This window comes from Gekko japonicus, unplaced genomic scaffold (assembly GCF_001447785.1).
Source record: "Gekko japonicus isolate JY-2015 unplaced genomic scaffold, Gekko_japonicus_V1.1 scaffold608, whole genome shotgun sequence".
NCBI lineage: Eukaryota > Metazoa > Chordata > Lepidosauria > Squamata > Gekkonidae > Gekko > Gekko japonicus.
In genome coordinates, this window is record NW_015162497.1 from 762,809 (window position 1) to 780,768 (window position 17,960).

The following is a 17,960-nucleotide window of genomic DNA, read 5'->3' on the forward strand; positions in this document are numbered from 1 at the left end:
GTTTGACTGAATAAAAAAGGTCACACAACATTAATCTATGTGATAACTGTACTTGCCAGCAAAGATGTTCAACTGCTGCATCATGCACTAAGTCACTGTTAAGGCAGTCCAAAAGGGAACTCAGGTAGGAGGTGATAAAAGGCAATGATCCTTGGTGATTTACCCTGTCACTTGGGAGTGATGAAAGTATATGAGCCTGTTCTACCTCTTACTTTCTAGAGCTCTGTTTTCTTTGATGCCCATACCTTGTGTGATCATTTCAAAAGCAAATTGTGACTGTGACCTGGATAGCCCAGACAAGCCTGATCTTGTCAGATCTCAGAAGCGAAGCAAGGCGAACCCTGGCAAGTATTTAGATGGGAAACCTCCAGAGAATACCAGGGCCGGGAGGCCAGAGCCAGGCTATCAAGCCACTTCTCTGAACATTTTCTGTGCCCCAGTAGGAGTCGCCAGATGTCATCAATCATGACTTCCGGGCACGCACGCACGCGCACACACACACAAATACAAAAAACAAAACACCACAGATCGTGGCTCTCTTCAAATGTCTTGGAAGATGGAATGGAGGATGGAGCAGTGCCCCATCAACTCAAGTGGGACTTAAGAGGGGTAAACGCAGACAGGGGTTGCCTTGGGGGGAATGCTAGTTAACCAGGAGGGGCCAGGTGACTGGTTCTCTCCTTTTATAGGGGGTCCAAGAGGTGGGTGGTACCTATGCCAACCTCCTGACCCACCTACCTGTTAGTCCGTCCCAAAAGCAATCCTATTGGTTGCAGGTAGGGAGGGAGGCTACCTAGGAGGGATGGCCAGTATTGTAACCTAAAACCTTACTCGAAGTATGGCATCTGGACAGGTGTGAAATCCAGGCATCAGGATGCTTCATTGTTGTGCTGATGAAGTTGGCCAGTTCCAAATGTCCATCTGGCAGGAAATTCCAGCTCAGGAACAAAGCAATTGATGGGTGATACGTGACTACAAGCAGCTTTGCTATGGTGGCTGTTTCTTCCCAAGGTTGTTGTTTCATTGCTCACAATAATGGAGATTTGTGCTTCTTCATCAGGCTGGGCGACTGTGTAGCTGAAACCTTATTTACATGTAAGGTATGTGCAGGCACCCTCTATATGTGTCATCACAACAGGTGACCTAAAGTGTACACTTTTCTGAGCCTATGTGTATGTGCACAGTCCATTGTGTAGCAATAAGCAGTCCATAAAACAAATATCAGGCTTGTTCCCTAACAATGCAAAGGAGAAGGATGGGAGCAAAACCAGAATTAGTTGGCTCCATCTACTGTTGGTCTTGCCTCCGGCTACCATTGACCACCCTGCTGTCTGCCCACCATCCCTGAGAGGTATCAGCAATCTCTAACAGAATATAATCTATTTCTTTGTATCTGTCCCAAAATCCAGGTGCCCATGGGTGGGGCAAATCAATGGTTCTTTCCTCGGATCATTAATCTGCCTTTCAGTGGGGTGTTGATTTTGTAGTGAAGGCCCATATTATTGGCACATCGCCTCACCATCCAAATGAGTTCTCTTTCAGCATGGAATAGCACTGCACTAAAGTGACTCCCTTTTTTCATGATATGTATGCAAGGGCAGCTATGAATATGCTATTTTAAAGTTGCTAAACAAGTTTGTGTTGTCAGGTTCTTCCTTGTTTTTGTGTATGGAAGTGTAGGGTCTGTGGGGAATAACTGAAAGCTAAAGGTTTCTCTCTGCATGCTAAAGACAGAACGGCTGTCTGTTGAATGATTTTACAGCGAAACAAGTTAATTGTTTGGCAAGTGTAAATTAAAACACAAAAAAAGGATGCTAATTACTTGCCGAAAATTTTAAGCCTGCTGAGAAGTGCTACCTTGTTTACTCTGAGTATCCTCTTGACATCAGCATGGGGTTACTCATAATTAGATGCACATGTGTAAATACAATGATTAGATAGTCCCCCATAAACATAATTATCATATCTTCCAAAAAAAGAGTCGATGAAGATGGTCTCTAACCCTGTGGGGGTTTTGTTAAGATAAAAGCCCGACAATCTGCATGCCTTCATTCTACATGGGTAAACAATGAAGTATTAGAACATAATGGGCCCATGCAATCCCCAGTGAAATGATTGGTGGTTGCACAGCGATGCCATTTTGTGGATTGAGCCCAGTTATTCCTGAACTGCATCATAATAGCGGGGGTCAATTACAGTGATGACTCATTAGAGAGTATTAAAATAAGAATATACTTTCTTCACTACAATTAGCATCTCATCTATAAAGTTACAACAGCTTTTTGATGTCTAATTTCTTGAGTATTTCCAGGGTGTTTGGGGTAGTAGTCTTATATTAGTGCAGTAAGGTTATAATAAATTAACCTAACCATTATATTGTAGTATAACTTGCAAAATGTATCCATCATGTTGTTGTTTTTTCCCTTGGAAAGTTTCCAAAGACTTGCTATGAAACTGGGAATTTTATCTAATTAGTCATAATGAAGTTGATTGGTGCTTAATTTAGTACACAGTTTGTGGACATCTTTTCTTACCCTTTTGGGCCTATCAAACCATATCTGTGCAAGAAAACTGTTTGGCAGAAGAAGCAGCAGTTGTGTTTAAATTTGGCAAGTCAGACTAGCAAAACAGTGGCCTGCAAAACCAATTTCTCTCTGTGTACTAACATGAATCCCCTTCCCGTTTGTGCATTTGATGAAATGAGGGAGAATTTAGACCAGGGGTGTCGAACTCATTTGTTACGAGGGCCGGATCTGACATAAATGAGACCTTGTTGGACCGAGCCGTGTGTGTCATAAAATGTAATTAGATATAAGGAGACCTCCTAGTTGAAATGGATAGGATATACAGGCTTAAAGTTTTTGGCAAGTCATTAGCATCCTTTTTTGTGTTTTAATTTATACTTGCCAAACAATTAACTTATTTCGCTGTAAAATCATTCAACAGACAGCCGTTCTGTCTTTAGCATGCAGAGAGAAACCTTTAGCTTTCAGTTATTCCCCACAGACCCTACACTTCCATACACAAAAACAAAGACACAAGCTGGAAGCTTCGTTAATATGTATTGTGATTCTCTTAATTCTTTTGTATAACCTACTAGATTATTTTCTATGAATATATGTATGTAGCACTTTAAATATTGTATTCCACTTTGTGGATAATGGTATAAATGTCGATACTTTTGCATGATATAAATGTCTCCCCGGTTGTTTCATAAACTGTAATGCCAGGTAGTGGAGATATAAACTTTATAAAGGACACAAACACAAAGATATTTTTTTACTTAAAATCAAAACATGCTTAAAACATTAGCACTGTTGCAATATTTTGTTTATTGGACAGTATCTGATAACTGACACCTCTTGTTCTGAATTATTGCATCAAAATGTCTGAGCTGTTCCAATCTTGAGTGTGCTGTTCAAGTGTGTATCTGTAAGCTGCAAACCTACTTTTGAGTCTAGGACCCAGGTTAAAACATGAAATGGCTGAGCAAGTGAGAGAGTCTGGCAAAGCAAGCTATGATACAGCAGCAGCAGAACTGGAAGCAGGAGATGGCCAGTTCCACTGCGGGCCTGATAGAAGACCTCCAGGGGCCTGATCCAGCCCCTGGGCCGCATGTTTGACACCCCTGGTTTAGACTTTGCCTATGGAAACTGGCAGTGGTCTGTTTCATTGATTTTTTAAAATCAGTTACGTATGCATTCACTTGGGTTGCTATGCTGCAGTCCAGAGAGCCTGACTGACCCTTTAAAAGTTCTGAAAGAGTGGGAGAGAATTCAGCAGTTGTTCTCCTGGTTCCTTGTTACCTGCTTCTCCAGTATCTGCTGTAACAAACAAGTCTCAGCTGTAACTCTCAATGGGGGGAAGGAGGATATGGTAAGTCATATCTCAAACTGGGGCCTGGGAACCCCTGAAGGATTTGCGAGGGTAGTCCACAATTCCTTTGCAAGAACAGAGAGTGAGCCCCTCTTATGGCCACCTAGATAATGTCAGATTGGAATAGGGACTGTGACTCTCCCTCTTCAACGCTTGTTCAGCTTATCTATGTCTAGAAGTCAATAACCAATAATGAGCTTCATTACTGTATCTAGTACAAAGTCCCTTTCAATCAAGGGATGAGACTGGTTAGAACCTAGGTCAGGAGGACCTTTTAAGCTGTGGCGTTATAGAATTAACTACTCTCTGAGACCCAATTTCAGATAATATATACAGACAGGAAAATACATTTCTTAATTTTATTCTATTTTTCCTATATGGTTTTGAGGATGCAAGAGGATGAAAGTCTCCCCCGGTCTTGTATGCCATGTGGGTTGCCAGGTCTGTCGGACCCATGGGTGGGCGGATGAAGGGAGTGTTCCGGGAGCAGAAAGTGACGTGCCCAGAAATATGACATGCCTGTGTCACCCAGACGTTACGTAGGCATGTCAGGGGCAACACTCTGGTTTTTGGGCAAAACTCCATGGTAAAATTGTCTTCAAACCATAGAGCTTTGCCCAAAAACCAGAGCATTCCACTGATGTGCCTACGTCACTTCCAGGTGACGTAGGCACGTCACATTTACTTCCTGCTTCTTCCCTCCCTGCTTCCGGTAAGTTGTGTTTATTTCTGGCTGGGGGGGGGGGGATTTGGCGCATCCCTTCCTCCCACTTCATGATAGTCCTGAAGTGGGGGAGGGGCTCTAAACCAGGGGATCTCCCACCCACAGCTGGGGACTGGCAACTCTAATCATGCCACACACATTTTGAAAAGAGGCTGGCTGGCCTGTGGCAGTGCACATGAGGGAGGAGAGAAGGGCTCAGGGTTCACGAATTCTTAAAAGTAAAAACAGCTGCCCTTGGATTGCTGAAGTTTGAAAACTGCTGTGCCTAGTGACTGGCAGAGAAACTGGGCAGGAGGCTCATCATTTTCAATCTCTCACTAGTGTAGATCTATTTATGAACCAGATGATGGGATCTAGCAGCTATAGCTTGCTACATAAAAAGTCAAAGCAGATCAGCCAACTGAACATTTGATAGAAGGTGTTGCTCCAAGTAGTCTCTAGCAATGAAACTAATCTATTTTCTTTCTAAAGCCCAAACAAAAATTAGTGAAGCAGCATAAACTCGATGGCTTGAATTCTGCCAAAGCCCTCACTGACGGAAGGATTTCCCTCTGCAGAGTATGATTTGTTTGCCTCCCCGTTCCTGCTGTAGCCAGTCATGCCCCCTGCAACGCTGCTTTCTAGGGGGCAAGGAACTCCCAGGAGTTGCATAAGGGGGAAGTTGGAGAGGTCTATTATGGGGCAAGGGAGAATTGGCAAAAAAATGAACCCCTTTTCATACACAGCAATGATTGACAGCAGGGCTATTTTTGGGCAGGAACGCACAGGAACGGAGTTCCGGCTGGCTCCTGAGTTGGCCACGTCCAGCAGGAACTCATTAGCATAATAGGCCACACCCAACAGCAGAAACTCATTAGATTGGCTACATTAGGGGTGTGTGGCCTAACATGCAAAGGGGTTCCTGCTACAAAAAAAGCCCTGGGTTTTGACAACAAACAAGGTAAACAGAATAAGAAGCAAAAGGTGGGTGTGGCTGGATGAGCACACGTCTGGTAATATGGGGGTGTGGCCTAATAGGCTAATGCGCTGCTCTGTCAGGGGTGTGGCATAATATGGTAATGAGTTTCTGCTGTTGGGTGTGGCATATTATGCTAATGAGTTCCTGCTGGGCCTTTTTTTTCTACAAAAAAAGCCGTGATTGACAGTATCCAACTCATTTGGTGCACGTTTGCTTTATCGTGTTGGAAAACTGCATAATTTGATGTTTTTTTAAAAAAACCTAGATCTTATGTGTTCATTTCCCTTGCTATTCTTACGAATAAAAGCCCTACCACTCTGTACTTCGATTTTTTTACTTTATAATTTATCATTTTGCAGGAAGGAAGAATAACATCGACAGAATTTTAGAATTCATTGACATGACCCTGGAGATCATTGCAGTGGCTTATATTGGCTGTGTGTTGCAGCATCGGTCACTAATTTGCAGATATCACCAAGTGCTAAATTAAGCCTTTTGCATACCACTGCACACTGACATTAAGCATTCCTCAGAAGCAAGCAATAAGCAACAGATTTTTAAAATGCTGATGGACATTAACCTTGCTCCAAGTGAGGATTGCATTCAACAAATACGCAGACTGTACCACATTTAGACCTCTAGGATATCTTTACAGAAAATACTGTGTGTGTTAACATTGTACAGATCTCCCTCCTATTTCTAGCCTACGTTTTCCATGTACAGTAAGCAAAAAAGAAATCTTTGCAGCAATAAAAAATAAGTAATATTTTTCTTTAATTTTCAGAACTGACCTATGCCTGGATTTTCAATGAATATCCGTCTTTTGTGCACCAGGATAACCGTCGTTTTGTTTCTCAAGAAACTGGGAATTTGTACATTGCAAAAGTAGAGAAATCTGATGTGGGAAATTATACGTGTGTGGTGACAAACACTGTAACCAACAACAGAGTGCAGGGACCTCCTACGCCTTTAATTCTGAGAAATGATGGTAAGATTTCTTGTTCAATTCTGAGTGGGTTTCTCATCCTTTTTTTGGGGGGGGGGAGACGTAATTGTAAAATTCAGCAAACTCACTGGTGTTGTTCCAATTTGTTTAATAAACCCATCACTTGCTGCATTCAAGTAGCACCACCCATCTTTGTTCTCCAAGGCACAGCTGTGATGCATGTTTATCAGGAAGCCCTCACTTTTGGCTGGTATGTATTTATGTTATTCATAGTTTGCCTTTCTCACTGAGACTCAAGGCAGATTACACAGTGTAAATCAATGCAGTCAATAGGATGGGACACCCAATAAGCAATGTAATCAGATTAGGATTGTGGAAATTAAAATCAAGTAACAGTCTGGAACAAAGACTAAGTATTTATACGGTATATTCAATGGTGCAGAGATTACGTAATAGGATATTACATACAGTAACAGGGCATACTGTACACATTAGTATAGTCCACGATTCCTTTCCCTTTATTAAAACATTCTTCCTGAACCATTCTGTTATAATTATGCCCTGTTGCCTTTGTAAAAATGCCCTGCTGAATAATTCAGTATGGCATGGTATAACTGCATGTTGCACCATACCATACTGAATTATTCAGGAGAGCATTTTTAGAGAAAGATTCAGAGAAGGCATAGCAGCTCTACGCACCACTGATGACAGACCACACCAGCCCTCACATTTGTTATGTGCACATGCTCGAACATGAACATAGCACCCATGTAAATACGAGGTGTAGATTCCATTCCTGTGATTGGGAATGAATGTTCTCAGTTGAGGGCATGAAGTCTAGGCATGTATACTGCTCCTACATGCAGTGAAGATATGAAAGAGGTAAAGGTACCCTGTGGTCAGTGTTCCCTCTAAGCTAAGTTAGTGTGAGCTAGCTCACCGTTTTTAGCCTCCAGCTCACACATTTTTGTCTTAGTTTAGGAAGGAGGGCTTCAGAGTGAACTAATTTATGCAGTGGCCAAATCGCTTGCTCACAACTTTAATGCCAGTAGCTCACAAAGTAGAATTTTTTGCTCACAAGACTCCACAGCTTAGAGGGAGCACTGCCTGTGGTTGGTGAAAAATGGGAGGGGGCAGTGCCCTTGGTCTCCCTTTCCTTTTACGTGCACTGGGTGATCCTATGTGCTTATCAATAGAGAAAGCCTTCATCATGGCGCCTGTATTTAGGATGTGATTCAGTAACTATAGTATTGTTACAAAAGTTCACATTTATATTGCCCTTCAGATTGTTCAAAGAGCTTCCTATCCTACCTTCGTTAGTTTTTTAAAAAATGTGTATTATAGGTGTGTACTCATAGAGTTCTGGAGGTGCAATAGAAGAGCAATGGGAGATCTGAATTTTGTACAATGACTGTGCTATTCTCATTATGGACCTGAGTTATTTTCTTCCCTTGCATCACTGAGAATCGTAGAGTTTACTTCAGTGAAAGCAAATCTGGGATGTACTTGACGTGACACTTGAAATTATGCCTTAACGTGATGAGTGCTTATGGTGGTCGGTTACTTTAAAGTATGCTACTAAGAACTGTTTCTCTAAGGAATCCTTGCTTTGAACCCACTCTAGAATATTTATGGGAACCAATTGCCTTTCTGAAGCCATCCACACAAATATACTTAAAACACATTCCAGTGTTTATTATAGATATGCTGCAAAACACTCTTGAGTTAAAGAGCAGCATCCATGATCACAAGATGATCAGGTTTCCCTGCGGCTGAACGGCTCAGTATAGCTGAAGACATATTATTTTTTTTAAACTAAAACAGCCTGAGCATGCTTTTTAAAATATTCATTTTCTAGTTCTCTATTTCTTACTGCTCGCACATTTAAATACAGTTCACTCTGGCTGCCCATTCACTTCAGTACATCAAGAGGGTATATTGCAGGACTTGTTCTTTCAGAAAAGCAAAGGAGAGGGGGAACTTAATGAATTAAATGCAAACTATAAAGAACATATGTTGTAGCAGGCTGACAGATACATTTGGATTCCTTTTTTTGGGGGGGGGGGTTAATTGAGTTTGGCATGTCCAGTATATCTCAATATATATGACAGATTATTTTCATTAGAAAATTTCATCATTAAATTAGCAGATTAAGAGGCAAATTCATCAATGTTTAATGTCCCAATTACATGACTAAGTGTTACTTAGAGAAATTTCATAATGTTCCTCTCCCATTTAACATAAAATATACTGAGCTGTGTAATTCATCACTTTTGCTGGTAATCATGAAGTTTAGAACTAGTTTCCTCTCTTAATCATGATAGGTACAGAAGGGTAGTTTTGTAATAAAAAGATATGCATATTTACTGGAAAAAAATAGATTACCAGGGGGGGGATCATCTTTTCCACCTGCCTTCTGCATCAGTGATACAAATATTGGGGCATCTTTCTATCTCATCAATGTGTACGGCTCTCGGAGAGGGGAGATATCACCTTGATATGAAAACGATGCAAAACAGTAGATGAGATATCAATAATAATTGTCGTTGTTGTTGTGTGCCATCACATTCCAGCTGATGTATGGTGACCTCAGGACCATGAGGCTTTCAAGGCAGGAGATGAGCAGAGTTGATTTGCCATTGTCTTCCTCTGCACAGCAACCCCAGTCTTCCTTGGCAGTCTCCCATCAAAGTACTAACTGTAGGTAACCCTGTTTAGCTTCCAAGTTCTGACAAGATCAGGCTAGTCAGAGCTATTCAGGCTGCTGTGATGTTCTTAATTAGACTGTATTCTATTGATGCAGGAGAAGGCATTCCAGATAGATAAACATTTTCAGTAGACATAAAGGAAACGTAACCAGCCAGAGGGGGAGATGCAAATTTGTTTTAAAATGCCAATATTTGAAATTACTTCAAATAGAAAGCATGATTTTACCATTCAGCAAGGAAATTAATTTTCGTTTCCAAACCCTTACCTTTTTAAATATGTCATATTTATAGGCTTCTTTAGACAAGCCTCACAAAACATACATAAATCTGTGCTTTGGCCTTTGTTCCTATCTGTCTTCATCGTTTTCCTCAGTACTGACTGGCGTAGTGAGGGATGCCAAAGGTAACAAATTAATATCTTACTGAATTCTGTACCAGTTACAAGCCTTACATTTTCCAGACTAGTTTTGCAAGAAAAGCTTGCCCCGTTTCATTCACCACATTTGTTGTCCCGTCTGCTCTTTCTCTTTCTCCTCTTACTGTGCAAGACCTTGTATCTATCAATAATGGAGTTTCATTTTCCTTCTAATTCTGGATTTTAACCTGCCTCTTGAGGCTTCTAAATTGTAAAACTTCAGATGTTACTTTACTGCTTTTTGAAAGCAATAGTTCATTCTCTTGTTGGCTTAAACTGGGCTGTTTCTTTGTATTGTATTGCGCAATCAGAAAGTGCTCCTTAACCCACTGGTCAAGCATTTTCAATACCAGGTAGCATTTTCTCCTCTGGAGAACTAAAATATATCAAAAGGAGAGACAGCTAAGCAGTGGTAAAAGTAGACTTTGTTTAGTCAGTTCCCCAGATCAATATTAGACCAGTTTGTGGCTCCTCTGTAGAGACAGTATTTATTTCATTGTGACAAGAAGAGGATAAAAGGCAATCTGTGTGGTATAAAATCTTTTAGAAGTAGTCTTTGCTCTTGTCTTTCCATATTAGGAATTCTGTTCTTTAGTCTCCCTTTAATATCCTGTCAGTCAGACCTCAGTTAGTGGGTAAGTGCTGATAGTAACCATTAGGCGGAGAAAGAGTAGCAATGGAGAGTAGAGCCATAGCTTTAAAAGTGCCTTACATTTTGTTCTCTGTCCCTTTGGTTGAAGTACTCCTATTACCTTTTTAATGCATAGAACAACTCCTTGGCATCGGTTTAGTGTTGGTTTCCCATTTATATTTATTCCAGACATGGAAATAACAAAATCAAAACCAACTAAGAAGCTGGGGATTCTGTGACTCAACAAAAGGGTGACGCTCTAGGAAGCAAGCCAGCTACAAGGGGAAGTCAGAGGGATTTGGGATGCTCCTTTTGTGGGATTTGGAGCAGCAGAAATTAGGATTCATAGCTGGATGGATACTGAAGTGAGAAAGAGGCATGGGAATTTCAGGTGGAATTATTGAGTGACCAGATTGGTAGACCTGGTTGGGTTGGTCCTAGACAGCAGTGGCAGTAGCAGCAGTTTGTTGATATTCTCCTACATTCAGGATTAAATTAATGGAATAGGTCAAATGAAGAGGGGAGTTCTGTAGCCTTAGGTTATTGACCAGGAAACTCAAATCAATCAAGTGTGAGGGAGCTTCTGAAAGCTGAGAACGAAAAGCCTTCCAGTGTGCTCTTTGGAGCATTCCAGCAGTTTGGCTACTCGCAGGTGAGTTCATCCAGAGGAAATTATTGCATTCAAGGGCTGTCAACTGGATTATTTTACCCAGACTTCCGGCATCTAAATTAGAGGGTCTTTGAGATGCAGAAATATAGAGATCCTATTGGGGTGGCCAGCCTCACTCAGAACAGAGGAGTTGCCTTGCTTGTTAATTTTCTAGCAGCTAGCCCACCGGTTTTTTCTTGTTGTTGTTGTTGTTTAAATGGCCTGTGTTTTTGTTTTCCTGGTTGGTTGGTTGGCAAATCTGTTACTGTCTCCCACACATTTCTGTGATTGAGGTGAGGTAGCCATATTCTTTGCAGCCATGTTGGCTTTCTTTTATGGTCCCCCCCCTTAAATTGCCTGTAGATTCTACTCATTTCTAGCTCATGAACCAAGGAAATACCAGAGAATGTGAAGAGGATAACCGCATGGCACCGATCTTGCTCTAGTTGCGGTTTTATTCAGTTTTCCATAGCATTTTCTGTGATTTTATCTTGAGCCTGATCTTAGGAGAACGCTGTTGTGAGCAGTCCAGAAATTATTCTAGAGGCCTCAGGAGTCTGTGTAAAGCTGATATGAAATGGGATTCTCCCTGTAATGCTGCAGCAAGGGGGAAAAAGAGAGGATGGTGCTCTCATCTTTGCTACTCTCATAGAATGAAAAATAGTGCTATGCAGGTAAATCAGTAGCCAGGTTGTGATATGTAATCCAATTCCATCCATTTGCAGATTCCCATCAGAGCTATGTGCCCTGCTTATCAGTATTCTTATTCTGCAGGGTCTTACAGTCCATCTCTGTGTGGGGCCATTAAAAATTGGATTCGTTTTGGGGTACTTTGTAACGGATGTTGAAAACTTTGGGCAAGCATATGCTCCATTCGGGTAGCCTATTGAGAGAAATAGAGTACTGAGAGTTACTTGTGTTTTCTGACTGTTTAGCATGCAATGCATACAAGTATCTTTAGCATATTTTCTTTGGATGACTGATTTCCTGTGGCAGCTGCGATTTATGTATTATGGAAGGAGTGTCTCTGAAGCAAACTAGATGAAAAGATGCAACCTGTTATTGTGCTGACACACATAAGACTAGAAAGACAGACCTGATACAAGAATTAACACACATTTCATTTGGGATTCCTTTAAGATATCAAAGGGGAGCGGTGGCACAGGAGGGTAAATCCCCTGCATAACTATAACATCTGAACTGCCAAGCTTTGTCAGTTCTAGCCCCGTGCTGGTGTGAGCAACCAGGCCTTGTCCCTAGCTCATCCTCTACCCAGAGATTCGAAAGGTTCGGCAAGTAGATAAATTGGGGACCACCCGTAAGGGGGTGGGCACACCACTCCCCTTGGTAGGTGTTAGCTGCCAGGACTGACATTTGCAGTGCGGCAAGATCAAAAGTGGGGAAAATCTGTTTCGGCATTCCTCTGCAGTGGAGTGAATCAGCCAGGCGGTGGCAGTGTGACATCAAAAGCCCTGACGTCATCAGCCAGCAGACGGAATACATGCCGTCGGGACATGACTGATACAGCCTGCAGATGAATCCTCTGACTAGCTACAATGTGTGTCTGATTAAATATTGTATGTTGTCTTCCCTATCCCCCACAAATATATTGTTAGTCCATTGTCTCTCTGAGTAACTGTAAATCGCTCTGAGCCCGCATGGGTGGGAAAAAGCAATCAATAAATTGAAAGTATCATATATTAAAAAAGCATCCCTACAAGGCTGTGTGAGGAGAAAAGCAAATTAAAAGGTGGGGAGGAGTCTCTTCCTCCTGCTGTTGTCATCTCTAAGTGTGCATCATGCAGTACTTCCTAAAAAGAAATATGAACGACTTACGAAGGGCTATATCATGGCTCTCGAATTTTGGGGCAGGCCTCGCCTAATCTCAGATGAGTTTCCAGAGACTAATCTACAGTGGTTGTGGACCATTGCCCTGCTTAGCTGGCCAAGGGTACTGTATTCAGTTGGGCTTGCCTTTTTGTATCTTATGTTATCCTTCCTTGGATGACCCAACTGCTTACTCATTAAGGCTTCCTGTGAGCTGTAGCTGCAGCCTGAAGTTTTATGACTCAGAGAAACAGTTCCATTCTAGATCCAGAGGGAAAGGATTGTAGAGAAGAGAATGGCCACTGTCAGGACAGGTATCCCTTGAAAAAACTAAAGGAGGACACCGAAAATTTCTAGAGAAGGATGGAATCCTGAGGCAGAACCCATCTCCGAAGATCATGGTGGGATGAATGCCCCATGGCAGAGAAACTTAAATAGATTTTTATTGTTTATTTATTTATTTATTTATAGACCATTTATACTCCACTTGTCTTCACAGCTGGGGCCCAAGGTGGCTTACAGTACTCTCCCCCTCTCCATTTTATACAACACACAACACAACATACACAACAACCCTTGAGATAGGTTAGGGCTGAATGTGTGTGACTAGCCCAAGGTCACCCTGCAAGTTTCCATGGCAAAGTGTGGATTCAAATGGGATTGTATCCCATCCTTTGGAAGGACATGTTTGGGCTTAGGTTCTGTATCTAAATATGTGTGTGTTAAGACCCTGTGAATGAATGAACTCCAAAATGTCCTGTTGCTTTCATAAGACAAGGGAAAGTCTGTCCGTGGCCTGTTGCAACCTGTTTACTACCAGATTTTCTCTGGTGTGTTTTTAGTCTCCTTCTGCGGTGGAGCAGTATGGGTTGCTGATGACTGTGGGATGCTTCCCAGATGTTGCTGTCTGATCGTGCCCTTTAGATCTGCCGGATATACTGACCCATGTGATCGCAGCCTTATTGCCTTTTCTAGTGACTTGTAATGTGAACAAAGTACAGTAGACTCAGTTTAGTCATTTTAGCTTCTATGGACAGTTCAGGCTTGACTTGAATTAGAATCCACTCATTTGTCTTTTTTGGCAGTTCGTGGTATCTGTAAAACTCTTCTCCATCACCACATTATTGTCATTCTTTTGATCGGTTAAAAAACATCTTTACTATTTTGCATGCCAATTTAACAAGCTACCCCTATATATACAAATATGATCTGTAATTACATTTCATTGCCTGATGTAGTGTGCCTTGCACACGAAAGCTCACACCTTGAATAATACTATGTTGGTCTTAAAGGTGCCGCTGGACTCAAACTTTGTTCTACCGCTTCAGACCAACACAGCTGCCCACCTTGATCTATAAGAATATTTTGTCTTCTTTGTGGTAGCCAGCCCTTTTCTTCAAGTTTGGTTGATGCACAAGTTGCAGCTTTTCCTGCAAAAGCAAGATCTAGCCATAGTTATTGACACTAATAACCATCCAGTTAGACTAGGTAATGTGCTTTATCAAGGGCAGGGATGGCCAAACTGTGGCTTGGGAGCCACATGCGGTTCTTTCACACATATTATGTGGCTCCCGGCAGGATGGCTGGGGAAGCGAAGGGGAGGCATGCCTCCCCAATTGGTCATCCCTTCCCCAGCCAGTGAAACCCTTCCTGGGTAGGCTTGAAGTGGGGGGGGGGGCAGAAAAAGAAATCAACTTTAACTTTAAATGCATTCTCAAAGCACCCCCTGTACAAGATTAGCCCACCCAAGCCAGTCCAGGGATGGGCGGGAATCTTGTACTTTTTCAGTACATTAAACAACAAACTACGAGATGGTCTATACCCTCTCTGGTTTCAGAACAATGTGCCACCAGAACCTCTTTTCACTAGTCCCTGCTTTTCCTAAGGGAGAGATTCCAAACCCTTAGTTGGCACCCGGGACAGGACACATTAGGAACTCACTCCAGAGATGCACACTTAATCTTACAAAGGTAGCTTCTATGGTGAGCAGAAGGTACAAGATTAAGACTTGGAATGCAAGTTACAACATCAGAGACCCATTAGAAATAAGAATAATTTTTATTCAGTACAGGTTATAGCAAAACAGACTATATAAGAGATTACTGAAAACAAGAAAAACCTATGGCTCTTTGCCTTAACTAAACATTAATGATTCATAGTTACCAAGTCTGAACATCCACAGTCCAGGATTGTCCAAGTACCAAGGGATTTTGAAGAGAAATCCCATCCTTGCACCCATGTGCTCCAGTTCACAAAGCAGCTCTTTGTCTTCCAAGAGACAGCATTTCCAGGTGCAATAAACAGACAATGACAAGAAGGGAGAGCTAAGAGCAAGAGAGCTCATTCCCATCGGGATCGATCAATTATAGCCCAATTCCAGTCACAATCAGCCGTGGCCATCAGCCAATTGCGAGTGGGTATGGGATGTGTGCAATTGTTGGTTGTCATAGCTGCGTGTGGGGATAGGCTAGAAGTTTGGAGACCATGCCTGCAGTCACATGACCCCAAACTCCAGCTTCTCCATTGCCTACGTGACTTTTTGCATGTGGGCCAGAGCCAGGAGCCATCAGGCCTGGCTCTTCCACTTAGAGGTGTGAAAGAATGTGTGGTTATATGGCATGGCTATTGAGGCCTCACCATATGGCTTGCAACAGGAAACTAAGACACAGCATGTTATCAAAGACATCACAGGAGAAGGCATGTGAATATAGAAGCAGAAAGCAAAATTTCTATACACCCCCCGCCTTGCCAGCTGGCTTGGAGAAGGCATTTGTCTCTTTAAATCCCTTCTTGAAGCCAAGCCAGCTGGAGTGGGGGGGGGGAGTCTTTAAAGTTAAATTTGCTTATTTTCTCCCTCTCCCTCCCTCCCTCCCTCCCTCCCCATTTCATTGTTTTCTTTCCACCTCTCTCTCTTTCACCCTTCCTCCCTCTCTCCCCATCTATTTGCTTTCTTTCAACTACTCTTTTCTCTTTCTTTCTCTCTCTTTCTCCCTTTCTTTCTTTCTTTCTTTCTTTCTTTCTTTCTCTCTCTCTCTCTCTCTCTCTCTCTCTCTCTCTCTCTCTCTCTTTCTTCCTCCCTCCCTCCCTCCCCATCTATTTGTTTTCTTATTTCTATTGTTCTTTCTTTCTCTCTCTTTCCTTCTTTCTTCCCACCTCTTTAATTCTTTCCACCTTTCTATTCCTTCCTTCCTTCCATCCTCCCTCATCTATTTGCTTTCTTTGTTTTGCTCCCTCTCTCTTTCTCTCTCTCTCCCTCCCCTCCCTCCCCCATCTATTTACTTTCTTTCCACCTTTCTTTCACTTTCTCCCTCCCTTCCTTCCTTTCTCTCTCGCTTCCTTCCTTCCTTCCTTCCTTCCTTCCTTCCTTCCCCCCTTCTCCCTTCCATCTATTTGCTTTTTTTGTCTCTCTCTCTCTCTCTCTTTCTTTCCACCTCTTTCATTCTTTCTTTATACCTCTCTCTCTTTCTCTTAGATGAATAAATATTATTATCAATTTCTGTTTTTACCCCTTTTTTATTTTTGGCAGTCTCATTTAATGCTAATACAGAGCAAATTTGCATATTGTCCAATAAAAATGTGTGTGTAATATTTGTTCATGTCTTGCGGCTCTCAAACATCTGACATTTATGCTATGTGGATCTTACGTTGAGCAAGTTTGGCCACCCCTGATCTAGGGTGTGGGATTTTTTGAAAGATCCATTTGTTCCAGAAGGCAGCAGCAAGATTGCTGGCTGGTGTCTGGCTGATGTCAGTTACAGAGAACTATATTGCCTTTTTAAAAAGAATGACCCTGGCTGCCCATTTATTTCCAGGCTCAGTTCAAAATGTGGTTCTTCAAAGCTCTAAATGGTCTAAGGCTATTTGGAAGATTGCTTGTCCCATACAAACCTACCATCAAGATCTTCTGCAGAGGCGCTGCTCAGTGTTCACCACATTAAAATATAATCTGAATCTTGGTTTTAGATTACCATAGACAAAGCTCTGTTCTGCTGACTTTGGAAGTTCCTCCCCACGATGTTTTGTTTAGTGACTTGTTTGTGAAGTTTAAGCACCATGTGTGTATATGCATACATATCTATTTAAGCATTGGCAGTACTGTTGATTTTTAATGCTATCAGCATCTCAGCTCATCCAAGGATCCCGAGCAAAAGGACAGGATCACCCTTTAACCCTTGAAAATGGCACTTAAGATGCTTTTAAAATTCAAAAATAACAAATGGTTTTATTTAGCATCAAAGGGAAAGGTCAAGTGAAATCAGGGGTTGAAAGTACTGAGGTAAAACCAGTACAAGCACAGATTTTTTTATATCAGGCTAATGAGAGGTTCTTAATTCATTCACGGTTACTTAGATCTTTATATTGGGAGGCTTTTGTTCCAGTGTTCTCCCAAACACTCTAGTTCACTTTATTTAAGTAATTACTGACTCTTTTGGTGTCCAGAAGGCTGGTACTCTTCCCAGTACCCAAACCCCTTCTCTTGGAACACCAGTACTCTTCTTGAGTTGTTTGTTGACTTTTAAGGTCTTTATAGGCAGTTTGTAATCACACCAGACCAGGGAATCCTGTACTGTTCTGAGATAACTCTCCCTGTTTGAGTGGGTAGAGAATTTTCTTCTCTCTCTTGAAGATCTATCCCCTTTCCTTTGGCCTGAATGTGAGTATTCTCTACTACCCAAACTTACTTGCCAAACTTCCCCCCAGTTCTCTGTCTGTGTTCAGCTAATGCTGAATTCAGACTGTATTCAGTCAAGGTAGAAATCTGACTCTGTCAGCACTAAACCCTTTTTCTGTCAAGGCTATTCTCAGAAAGTCTCAGTATACATCTCTTCTCAGTTAAGGCAGAAATCCGACTAGATCTCCTCAGCATCCAACTCTCACAAGACTTTTTCTTTTTGCTCAGCTGATGCTAACCAATCAGATTACTTGGAACAGCCTGTCACTCAAGGCTCTCAGTTTCTGTAAAGTACTAACCCTTCACAGTCCTTCAGTTCTTTGTACAGCACTTGTAAGCCTCTTAAAAAGTGCAGTCCGTCACACATCTCCTTTAAAGTTGTTTGGTTATAGCACTCTTCCTCTTGGGTGTATTGTATAAATAAAATGTGGGGGCTGGGTGGAAGCTCCGTGACATGATCAGCCCAGCCAGAATCACATATGCCCAAGCTGGAAGTGATGTAGCACTACCATGGGTGTGGTGGCCACCTTCGAGCTACCTCAGATATTTATAAA

At 42.0% G+C, this 17,960-nt stretch overlaps 1 protein-coding gene across 1 annotated transcript in view; it reads left to right on the forward strand.

The window, feature by feature from the left end:
• Positions 1-17,960, forward strand: part of LOC107106002 (contactin-4-like) — a gene marked incomplete at its 3' end in the record, with an annotated part of 340,090 nt that overhangs the window by 144,853 nt on the left and 177,277 nt on the right. Inside the window, exon 6 of the mRNA XM_015406077.1 lies at positions 6,343-6,546. Within this exon, the coding sequence (XP_015261563.1) occupies positions 6,343-6,546 (204 nt within the window). The remainder of the gene's footprint in view (positions 1-6,342; positions 6,547-17,960) is intronic.